The 12202-nt window shown below is 46.8% G+C and overlaps 1 protein-coding gene across 7 annotated transcripts in view; it reads left to right on the forward strand.

Annotated features, from left to right (window-relative positions):
• Positions 1–6517, forward strand: part of CTCF (CCCTC-binding factor) — a 37205-nt gene extending 30688 nt beyond the window's left edge. For all 7 annotated transcript variants that reach the window (XM_064459161.1, XM_064459156.1, XM_064459159.1 and 4 more), the window contains 3 exons: positions 327–462; positions 3766–3933; positions 4952–6517. In XM_064459161.1, coding sequence (XP_064315231.1) covers positions 327–462; positions 3766–3933; positions 4952–5133 — 486 coding nt within the window. In that variant the 3' untranslated portion in view covers positions 5134–6517. The remainder of the gene's footprint in view (positions 1–326; positions 463–3765; positions 3934–4951) is intronic.
• The last annotated feature ends 5685 nt before the right edge of the window (positions 6518–12202 follow it).

The following is a 12202-nucleotide window of genomic DNA, read 5'->3' on the forward strand; positions in this document are numbered from 1 at the left end:
AATACTGATCTTTTAAGTAGAGCACTTCTGTCGGAGAGGAAAAGAGAGGGGGGGAGACCTGGTATAATTCAGAGCTAGTACTAGCATGTTTTAGCATTGACGACATGAGCAATGTGAAAATTTGACTTTATGAATAAAAGTTAATGAAACTTACCAATTTCCCCTGAATTGTCTTCCTTTAAAAAAAAAAAAAACCAACAAAAACAAAAAACCACGACACGTAAGTTACTAGAAATGTGTTTGAAAATACAGAGCCAGAACATCTAGTCTTTAATTCAATGCATGTTGTATTTTTTGTTGTGTTTTTTTTCTTTTCCACTGAGTAGAACACAATGGCCAGACATGCTGATAACTGCTCTGGCCTAGACGGTGGGGAAGGAGAGAATGGAGGAGAAACGAAGAAGGGCAAACGTGGCCGAAAGAGAAAGATGCGGTCTAAGAAAGAAGATTCCTCTGACAGTGGTAAAAAATAGCTCAGTACATTCTGAACATTACAGGCCTGTGATTCACTGTCTATGTTAGCTGTTAGTTTACCTGTTCTGCAGGTTTTTTCTGGGACTTCAAAGGCTTTTACCTAGTTGGCAAGCAGAAAATGGCAGTACGTGGCCAAGTACAGAGTTGACTGCCTGTGAGGGATAGTATAGATTCTGCTGTCCTGGGCCTCTTCCAAGATAAGAGTAGTTGAAAAAACATGGTATGACACCCTTTGCCTAGGCTGTGCAGTTCCTGTCCTGCCTGCTCTTCTGTGTGTGAAATTCTCTGGTAGTGTTTTCAGTGTCCCGAAAGAAACTGTGTGGTTTTGTGGTGCGCTGCTATGAAATGCCACATTCTCCTGCTTCACCGCTGCTGGGTAGTATGTGGTGTGTCCAGATGTTCCCACTGCTGAATAGCTTAACTGCTTTGGTGGGGGAAGGCTGGCAGCATCCAAGAGAATGGTGGAGATAATGCTGCAATCTATGGACTGTTGGGAAGGTCCTGCTGAGACAATTAAAGGGTCAAGGAGGTGGTGGTGTCTTCCACTTCACAGGTGTGTTTGTGTGTATGCTGGTATTGAAAAGATGACATTTGAGGGGCTCTGACTTTCTGGACAATGTGTGAGAAAATGGGTTAGGTGCAGTTTGTAATAGGGTGGCTACTGTCTGTAAGCTTTTGCAGAACAGGGAGATGCCAAAAACCGTTGCAGCAGATAGTGATCACCTTCACTGCTGTATTATTTGTGAAGTAATAGTAATAGTCCTCCCTCCTGGTGGAGGGAAAACTTAATTATATCTTCAGCAGGAAAATCCAAGTAGAGTCTCAAGACCAACCAGTTCAAAGATGATTCTGCAAAAGCAGTGTTGCTGATTAGTCTTTTATCTGGAGTGCTTTAATTAATCAAGGGGTGTGGGTTGGGAGAACTGGGGTATTTCTGACTAGAGAATGTCTGAAATTCTTGTGGCAAACAGGTTTTATAGGATGAGTATTATCAAGTGGCTTGTGCAAGCCTTGATTGCAAAAACTGTAGAAATAAGTGCTTAAACTCATGCTTGTATAGATATTTGAAAAAGTGTTACAGTAAGTTGAATGAAGCATGTGTAACTTTATTGTTCATTTAAAATACGAAAAGATCATGGAGGCAGAGTAAAATAACTGCCTTGATGGAAGGTAGTTGAAAATGTGGGATTCTGGAGTATCTAATTTTTAGTATCTGATTTGTAGGCTTCCTGGGAGTTTAACCTATTCTAAAATCCCAAATTTTATTTAGTTGATATGGTCTGGGTTCCAGATAGTTTCTGGGGAAGCCAGTCAAGTGTCATGCTTGTTAGGTGAACTGACAATGAGCGTTGTATGATTGTGGCTCAGACGCTGTGACTGAGAGAATCCTTTCAGCCTCAGATGAGTTGACAAGTCTGTGTTGACTTTCTTAGTTGTTTGATAAATGTAAACAATTGACTAGTGTGAGCTGAGCAGTGGTAGGAAAGAGGTCCTAACCACATTCTCAGGAGAATTGCATTATTCAGCGTTTTTGTCTCTGGATCTGCATTTTCATGTGTTTCGGCAACTGTGTAATATCTAAAAATGGTGAGCAAAGCTGTGACCAAACAGACCTGGCTTGTGCTAATGGGAAGAATACTAAATAGCAAACGATAGTTTTGTCTCCCATCTGGCCTGTCTGCCCAACATTACACAGACTGTTAGTTGATGGACATTGAATTGAGGGGGGAATGTAAAGAGCTCTAAAACTGGGACCTGAGAAATCAAAAAAATGAAAGAAATTTGGCTTGGGTAATATTGCTTGAGTGACTGCATAAAAAACAATGCAGCAAATACATGCCTCAGTGTGCATAAGGGACAGTTCGTGTGGGTTTGGGTTTTTTCCCCTTTTAACTGGATAAATAGAAGTATGCCTTACACAATGGCCTTTTTGTTCATGAGTGAAGCCACTTTTCTATGCAGTGGATGGCCTTACAAATTAAGGGCAGTCATTTTGCTGTCCAAACAATATTATCCGATTCAATATCTCTTACTGCTTTTTGTCTGCTTTGGTTTTCCCTGGGACATTCTGAACAAGTCAATGGTGCTTACCTAGTAACTTCAAGGAGTGTTCTGAAGAATAAAATGTAGAGCAATAAACTCGGTTATCAACAAAGTTGCAAAAAACCCACAGCTTGCTGTGAGGACTGTTGGATTGGTATCACCTCCAAAATGCAGTGAGGTGCAAGGAGTTGATGTGAATGGGAGGTGCCATCATAAAGTCTTTGAGTAGACAGGGCCTCATAAAATATACTGTGTCAGACCAGTCCTGACTCTGAAGAGAGGTTTTGGGGAAAATTCTCTTAGTCATTAGTTGGTAAACTGAGTGTTGATGGCCCTGGAAAGCATGGTGGTCTGCAGGCCTGTGCTCACCCACAATGCTTAAGAACAGTTTTGTGCAGTTCTACCATATTCAACCTAATTTTGGGGTCTTGGACATAAGTCCCAGTGTCTGGGAACTGCTACCCTGGTTTCTCATCTACTTAACAGAGGAGGACTGAAGTATGGCATTGCTGTTTCTTGAGGGCTAGGAGACTTGGTCTTGGATCCCTCTTGAGCTCTAGTGTTTCACAGAGGTACTGTAGTAACTGATCCTCTTCAGATCACCTCAGCCCCTCCCCTAAGCATCCCATAAGCAGTCCTGTATGATTCAAAACTGCCTTTCCCCTGTATCCCTGTTATATGTCCTGCCCCCAGCCAGCCATTCCCCCATACCCCTTAATCTGAAATGTGGTCTGGAGAGCTGTTCCTGATGACTTCTCCTGGTGGGTTTCACACCTGGGCACTGAGGCTGATGGCTCTCCTGGGAGTGGCCCGAACAAGATGTTTGTTCCTCAGAGGTCATGGGTTTGGGTTTCCACCTTCCATCATGCACCCCTGTGCTCCACTGGGTTGTGCTGGTGGGACTCTGGGGGGCTGATGGCTCCTCTTGATGGGCCTGGGAGTAGCCCAGCAGTTTATTATTTGGTCACCCTCCTGCCATTGTCTTGCTGAGCTCCTTTGTGGATATGCAGAAGAGCTTTTATTGCATAATCTAATGTAATTATGTGTTCTTTCGCTTTCTGAAGGAGAACTTGTTTTCTCTAATGTGAGGGTAACAGGCTAACAGTCCCTGTCACCTGCTTCTCAACAAAGGCCTTGTTTGCCGCCTTTCTCATCAGACTTGACTCCTTCTGATGGTGGTTCTCTGTAGCTGGATGTGTCTCATTCTTGTTTAAACTGAACACTTACCTGATACAATGTTTCTTACAGAGGAAAATGCTGAACCAGATTTGGATGATAATGAAGATGAGGAGGAGACAGCAGTAGAAATTGAGGCTGAACCAGAAGTTGAGCAAGAGGCTCCTGCACCACCTCCCAGTAAGAAACGAAGAGGAAGACCACCAGGCAAAGCTGCCACCCAACCAAAACAATCCCAGCGTAAGTCACTAATTGAAGCTTCATTACACTGCTTGTTTAAGCTGCTTTTTCTTTGGATTTGGCAGTTCTTGTAGGAGAACTGCTCCCCTCAAGTGAGCTTATTTAAAAGATAACTGTATGTGTCTCTTCTTTGCTAAGACCTCACCTTTTGTGGGAAATTTGCAAGGATTTCCTGGTGACAAGGGAACAAAGCTGCTTCAGGCCATGCTTAAAGAAGAGGACATTATTTTTTTTTAACATTATTCTGTTTCATAGATGTGCAAACTGCTCACTTTTTTGCACTAGTTACGGTATCTCTGCTAAGGTACAGTTCCTGGTAAAGCAGCTGTTGGTACAGTCACCGTGGTACTCTTACGTACGTAGACTTTTGTCGGTATTACCGCAAAAAAAAAAAGTAGTTCTGAGCATAGCATCAGTGGAGATGTCATTTCAACTCTGAAGATTCTTCTCTGTAAGAATAGACATTGGTAACTGTGCAAAGACTAAGTAAGTAAATTCTAGGAACAAAGCAGGAAGGGCAAATTTGTTCCTTCACGGGGTAATGGCGTCCCCAGTGGCTTGGCAGTCTGCTCAGTGCTACAAGCGTGGCCTGTGTCCTTCCTAGAATTACAGCCTGTGGAAACATTTTATGCTGAATTAATCACTAGTGTCACTGGATTCCCCTGAATTTGAAGTTGTGCCTTATGCCCATACATTGATACAGTCTTGTTTGATTACTCTATAAAATCCATTGTTTGAACAATGTCTTAATATCCAGAGGCTTACTGGAACTGTTGTAGTGGTAGCACATCTTCATAACAGGGGCAAGGAAATAGATGCTTGATACTTGGGTGAATGAGGCAGGTTGAATCACTCCCCACTAATGTGGGGGTGTGAGTTGTAGGCCCCAGCTTCCCTCTCCATGGAAGAGTCTTAACTTTTCAGTAGATACTTACCTGGTAAGGTGTGCAGGCCAGCTCTGGAACCAGTAAAAAGGTCTGTTGTTTCCCCCCTCCCCCTTTGTTTTCTGCCCTTCTAGCTGCAGCAATCATTCAGGTTGAAGACCAGAACACTGGTGAAATTGAAAATATTATAGTTGAAGTAAAGAAAGAACCTGATGCAGAAACAGTAGAGGAAGAGGAGGAAGCTCAGCCTGCAGTAGTGGAAGCTCCCAATGGAGACCTCACTCCTGAGATGATTCTCAGTATGATGGACCGGTGATGGAGGAAGACCACACTGGCTGACTGAACTGGCCTGGGCTGTGTTTAAGCGGCTCAAATCTATTTTTCCTTTTACCTTTTTTCTTGGCTTTGGGAAATGCATCATTTTAGACCATTTTACCAAACATACTGGGAAATAAAACTTCAAAATGATGTTAGAATGTGATTTAACTAGAAGTTGCTGTTTTATGTTAGCATTACAGGATCATGGAACATTAGGAAATATTTTGGAGTCCTTGAGGGTTTCCTGTGAGATGCTTGATTTTGTTTTGCTCTGAACTGCATTGTAAAGCTGGTCCAAGGGCCATGTTTACATGCACCAAGTTTTAATATACAAAAGCGGGAGCCTTGGCCTAGAGTATGTGGTAAACCACTCCGGACTTGCCCTTCTGGTTCCCAGAGTCCTTGAGTCTCCTTCTCTCAGTAGTGTTTTTAACTGTAAATGCAGACTAGGGAGGGTTCTAGACTTTTAAAATGTTTCTGCTTTTCCCCACTGACTAGCTCTGGTTCTCCAAGTCGGCTGCACACGGTAGTTTTGGCATGCTCCAACTGGTTTCTGTCCTTAATATGCTTTGCTTTCTGCAAAGCATTTCTGTAATGGTCAAGCTTGTAAATAACTTTTTTTTACATTTTAATCTTTTTCCATTAATTAAAAGGTATGCAAAAATACAGTTTAAATAAACCCCAGTATTTTAATGCCTTTCAAACTAAGTGACGAGAATTGATAGAGTGTAAATGTTGGAAAAGCTGTTGATAACCAATCATGTAGAGAAGAGACGTACCCAGGCTATTGCTTGCAGAACGAGAGAAACCCACATCTGAAATCTGGTTTTGAAGCACACAAAACTGGCATTTGAAACAAGTATAATTAACCTTCTTTTTGAGTTATAATTTCACAACTACATTTCCTTTGCTCTATCTTGTAGTTGTATTTTGTGTTTATGAATCCTTTGTTAAGGCAGAAGTGGTGATTTATAAGTGGGTCACTGCAGCCCTCAAAACCTGGGCCAGGAAATTTTAATAGGTCAGTAATTATACAATTTTGGATCTCTGATAAAGACGAAAAGGAATAATGTGAAATACAAATGATGCCTGTATATGAACTGTCACATGTTAAAATATGTAAGCTTTTTATAGAGCCTCAGTCTTGCTGATTTCAAACAAATTTTTCTTCTATGTATCGCTTTTAAGAGAGCTATCAGTTTAGCTATCAGACTCTAGGTTGATGCATTTTTGTACTTAGCTGTACTGTGTGATATTTTTCATTATTTTAGGAAGCCAACATGGGAAAAAATACTGTTATAAAATATGTAATGGGGTTTGAAAGCTGGGAAGGAGAATATACTGCTGTACAGCTAATAAATAATAATGGATTAACATGTGTACTCGCTGGCTGCTTTCTTTGTGTATATTATTGGTGTGACCTGGCAATGATATCCAGACTGAAGCCTCTCCTATGTGGATGCTGCACACCTGTAACAGGGACCAACTCTTCTCTTGCTGCAGGTGTTCCCTCTGCCCTGTGCCGAGTGCAAGGTAGCTCTTGGTCGTGTTAAATCACGGTGTGCTGCCCTGTCCCAGCCACAGGTGAATGTGCACGTAAGCAAGGGTCGTTACTGCTGTGAAGCCAGTGCGTGATCCCAGTTCCCTTACAGCAGCTCCACTGTGTAGCAAGGATCTAAGCTGCTTGTTCAGCTGGGGCTGCGTGGAGGAGTGGTCAGTAGAGAGGTGATGTAAAATATGCTGTCATTAGTGTGCCAAACGTCAGCATTAGCAGCTTGAGGAAGAAGTAATGTGGGAGTAGTTGTTGGTTTTGTTTGTTTTGGCTGTGAGGTTTTTTTAAATTATTGTAGCTGATGGTTTAGGTAGCAGGAATATTATTTCCTTTTCATTCTGGGAAGTGGGCATATCTTCTCTTGGTTGCCTGTGAAAGCAGCTTTGAGAGCTGACGGAGAGTAAGCAGTCAGGTAGCTGCATGCTGTGTAAGTTCAGAACAGTACCTGTCCCACAGCTGACTTCAGGACAGGAGTTGCTGCAAATGGCACAATAGGCTTATTTAAAGGAAATCTTAAAGCATAGGAGTTGCCAGAGTTCATTTTCACTAGATGTGTGGTGACTAGTTATCTCTGGTCTTGAGAGATGGTCCTTTTTAAACCTGCTAAGGAAAGCTGCCTGGAGGTTGATGCCTGAAATCCTGAGCAGGATGGAGGCTTGTTTTGGCAGGTGGGAGCAGTAACTGCAAGAGCTTCTGTGAGCAGGAGCCAGGTCTGCTGGATAAATCCTCAAGTGTTTTCTCAGTTGGGCTTGTGACAACACCAGCTCTTTGTCCAAAGATGCTTCAGAGGCAGCACTCTAAAGGAGATGCAATTTGGTATAAGCCTAGAGCTAGGGAGGCTTTGGTGAGCTGGAAAGCTGAAGGCTGTCTCAGGATCTGTAAGAAGCACCACCATGAACTGAAACCCTGAGGCTGAACCCACCGCTGACAAGCGGGGTGTGAAAGATGTTGCAGTGGCTTTAACTGGTGAACCCTGATGGTGCCCCAAGGTGTCGTGTGTGCTCTAGTAGAGGTCTCCCTCAATCCACGTGAGCACTGCCGCAAGACCTCTGGGTGCAGCAGCTTATGCTGTCATACCCAGGTCTGGGTGACCTCAAGGCACATGTTGCCAACTCTCCTGGAGTTTAGAGGAGCTGGAGGAAATGGCTGCATGTGAACAGCTTGATGCCAGGCTGAAAGGAAGACCACCTGAGAGAGGTGTGTTTGCCCAAAGACTACAGGTATGGCTGTGATTCTAAGCAGTGCTGCTTTAGTTAATGCAATAGATGCCTGTAGTTGTGTGTAGAGTGGACCTGGTCATTTACTGTGGGCTGCTTTTTGAACTTTCTCCAGAGACCAAGGTTTTAGTGGGGATGGGAACAGTCACCCTGTGGCCATCCTCCTTTTTTCCTTAGCCTGGTGTGTTACTTTGCAGTCTGCTCAGTTGACCCGGTTTCTTGGTGCTTGCTCAGTCAACACTCCTGCTATGCAACCTGGTTTTCATCTGATTTCAGCTGGGTCTCCTGCTGTCGGCAGGTATCTCTGCTTGTGACCTCTTTTGCAGGCTTCTGGTTTGGCCTTGGTGGAGCTGCTCTGAAGAGATGCAGAGCAATGCCCCAGCCTGTTCCTGAGGATGCGCATCCAGGGCAGCATCTCAAGCCTGAATGTGGACAGAGCATCTCTGCTCAGTCCCAGTGCTGTTATCAAGGCTGGGAAAGGTGTGCCCTGTGTCCTGGACCATGAGTGAAAAGCCAGCGCTAGGATGGATCCAAGGAGCATCACAGCCTCTGCCAATTGCTTGGCCTGGTTGCCACCTCTGGTGCTTGGGCTGCTGTCCTGAGAGCATGATGGAGAATGGCGTCAGGACGGAGGGGGACTGAGACTAGCTCTATGTGACTGTTGCAGCCTGCCAAAAGCTCGTTTGGCTTCCAGAGGTTGAGGGCTCCCCAGGTTAGAGGGACCAACCCTTATGTTACTAAGCTGGGGTCTAAGTCCACTTCTTTAGCCAAGGGTGTCAGACTGAAGTTTTGTTGGTGCAAACCATGGGATGTTTTCTTCTGCCTCATTGGAGGAAAAGCTAATGACATCTTCTACTCTTTTGTCTTCACAGCATTGTAGCAGATGATTCTCCAGGTGAGAAGATGACAAATGTAGATCGGGACAGCTCAGGGAGACTAGGGCAGGGAGGCAGCTGGCGGTACAGCCTCTAAGAGTTGGAGGCCCCGGGGACACCCTTGCAGAGCAGTTAGAGTTTCCCAAGCTGCCTGACTCCTGCAAGGCTCGTGGAAGGTAGGCAGAATCCAAACTGGTGCAGATGTGACCAGGCTTGTGGACTAAAATGTCCTACACTATCCTAAACTGTTGGTGGGAGCAGGGCAAGAGCTGCAGTGGATTTGCTGGTCTGAGCATGCATTTTAAGAGCAGACTGAAACGTGCCAGAGCTATGCAAAATCCAAGGAAGTCTTCAGCAGGGAGTCAGGCGTGGTAGGCAGCCAATGTGGACAAGCAGGAAGGGGAAAAGGAAGTGCACAGAAAGCAGAAGCGGGAACAGGCTACCCTGAAAGAGCAGACATTGCTTGAGTGTGTAGGGACGGAGCTAGGAGAGCCAAGAGTTGGACTTGGGAAGCACGTGAAGGACAAAGAACAGCTTCTATATTAAGAAGGGCTTCAGCAGGAGCAGGAAGGCATTGGAAAAATGCAGGCCTGCTCCTTAATGGAGCAGAGGACTAAGTGGCAAAGGACATGGAAAAGACCAAGGTACTCCGTGCTGCTCTTGCCTTCATTTTGGCTGGTGAGGTCTGTCTTCAGACCTCCCAGGGCCCAAGCCTAATGGCAGAGTCTAAAGGAAACATGTGAAGGTGCTGAGGAAACCAGCCAATGTCAGCGCACTCTCTCATCTTTGAAAAGTCCTGGTGATCTTGGGAGGTTCATGACACCTGGAAAAAGGCAAATGTCCCACCCATCCTCAATAAGGGTAAGAAGGAAGATCTGGGGAACTACCCCATTGCATTCTCCAAGGAGGTGGCTGGCTGTGTGGACAAGGGGAGAGCAGTGAATGTTCATCTGGACTTCAGCAAGGCTTTTGTCATGGTCTCCTGTAGCCTCCTTGTGGCAGAATTGAAGACATGGGGTCTGGAGAAGAGGATTACTGGGTGCATGGAAAATTGGCTGGGCTACCCAGTTCAGCATGGTCAGCAGCATGATGTCTAACTGGTAGTGGTTGCTCATGTTCCTCAGGCATCGCCTGTAGGGCCGACTGGTCCTGTCTTGGCTCCCCAGTGCAAGAAACCAGTGAGAGGCTGGCATGAGCCCAGCAGACACCCCCAGGATGGTTCCCACAGCAGCACAAGATGGGTGAGGAGAGGCTGTTGGAGACTGGTGTGACCAGCCTGGAGGAAAGTGAGGTGGGGACCTTACTGCTGTCTGCAGATAGTTGATGGGAGAGTGTGGAGAAGATAGGGAAGCTACCACTGTGAGAGCACACAGGACATGATCACTGGGAGGGCACCTGGGTGCCCATGTCAGCCCAGCACAGGAGCATCTGGGCTGAGAAGGGGAGCTGAGGGCAGAAAAAGGATGAAGTGGTGTTCTGGAGCCAGGGGAAGAGAGCTCCTACTACTACTACCCCCAGAGCATGGTAAGTGCTTCAACTCCCCAAAGGTGATCTAGGAATGGAGAAGAGCACCAGGACCTCTTTCTAGGGAGGTTCTGGTACTCTAGGACAGCTGAAAATGCCCACCGGGGAAGACAGGGGAGATGGGTTGCTCTGGACATCCTGACATACCTGGGCTTGTACAACAGGTAGGGAATGCCTGTGCACATGGATGTCGTCTTCTGCCCCGCTTCTAGGAAAGATGCTGAGCATCACTACAGCAGAATGTGTTCCAGCATGTGGGACCCAGTATTTTGGGGAATGAGCTTGGGATGTGGCTTACCTGGAGCTCCTTTGTGCTTCTAAGCTTCAATAGAAGCCATCTTCTGATGGGTGCAAGGGGACAGCTGCTCTCTCCATGCCCTGAATATCCTTCCATGCCCTGAATATCCTTCCATGACAAAAATGGGACCTGGTGCCCCTTCTGAGACATTCAGATACCAGTAGCCTGGTCTCCTGTCATCCTGGAAAAGCCAGATATCCAGCTAGGCCTGTCACTGGCGGACATTCTGTTGGGTGGTGAACACCTTGTGCCCTCCTTCTTCCTGGTGCTCATCTGCCTGCTGAATATAGCTTGGGAGGCTCAAGGAAGTGCCTCAGCAGAGGTTGGTGCCTGCCCTGAGCCATGTTCTCCCCAGCCACCTCCTTGAGAAGAGCTGCTGTGTGTTGTGGTTGGGCTCTATGGAGATGCCATCCCTGCAGGGAGATGACTTCCTGCCTCTCCTTTCATGCTGAAAGTGGTTTCAAAGGGCTGCAGCCCCAGGTACATGCAGCAGGAGAGCAACATTGCCCAGCCCTTCCAGGGATCACTTTCTCCTGAGTTATTCCAATTCTGGAAAAACTCCTCTGGGAGCCATTGTTTGGAGAGTGCAGCTCAGGCAGCCTGGAGCTTCGTGGTTTGTCAAAAAGGACAATTTAGGGAGACAATGCAACTGGCACCCTCCATCCCAGCTGATGCTGGTCATGGGGACCCAGGCTGCTGGCTGTGAGCACCTCTGCTGGCTCCCTCAGCACCTTCTCTTGAGCCTCTTGTAGGGCCTGCTGAGCCAACACCAAGAAATGCTGGGTCTACTGAAGTCCTGCAGCACTGCACAGGGCACAGGACAGCTTTCTGCTCTGTCCTGGAGCACATCTGGCATTTTGCCTGGTCCAGAGCCTTCCCTGGGGAGCAGAGTGGTTGATGTGCTCACTCCTGTTGCTTCAAGGAGGCCGTCTAGCATCAGCCTCTCATGCTTTCTTTGGGGCCGCTGTTTTTGTCGTTGTGGTGTGACACCTACGGTATTTCTGCTCTGCAGAAGCCCTGCCTGCAGTACCCTGCAGTGGATGCCAGCACCCATCCCCATTAAATCTTCTCACAGATGCCTGGTGAAAGGTGGCAGGGGTGGGCTGTCCTCCCTGAGCCAGGAAGGGAGGAGCTGCTCTTTTTGTGCTCACCAGCCATCTTCAGGCAGAAATATGTCCCCATGAACTACCCTGGGGGGCTGCAGGGCAGGAAGCTGTCATGGACCCTCACCCCTCAAGGCTGGAGCCATGGGGAGATGCTGCTTCTGCTACTGGCTGGGAGGCACTGGTGGGGCATCCTGCTCACCCAGGTGAAGCCACGTGGGAGGAGAAGGGCTGGGCAGGGATGCCCTCTCCTCCTGGCAAGGCTGGTTTGCCACGGGTGCTGTCGCTTTCATTTTTCTTCTCTTGCTCAGGCGCTAAATCTTGCCTGACGGGGCAGGAAGAGGCACTGAGTGCTGGGAGGGGGAGGAGGCGCTGAGGCGGCAGCGCTGCCGGTTGGTAACCTCAGCACTTCCTCCCAGTAGGGTGCCTTTCCTGCAGTGACCAAGGATGTAGCCCTGACACCTGCATCCCTGGGCAGGTGATCCTGTGATTCCAACC

This window comes from Phalacrocorax carbo, chromosome 8, assembly GCF_963921805.1.
Source record: "Phalacrocorax carbo chromosome 8, bPhaCar2.1, whole genome shotgun sequence".
NCBI classification, from domain to species: domain Eukaryota; kingdom Metazoa; phylum Chordata; class Aves; order Suliformes; family Phalacrocoracidae; genus Phalacrocorax; species Phalacrocorax carbo.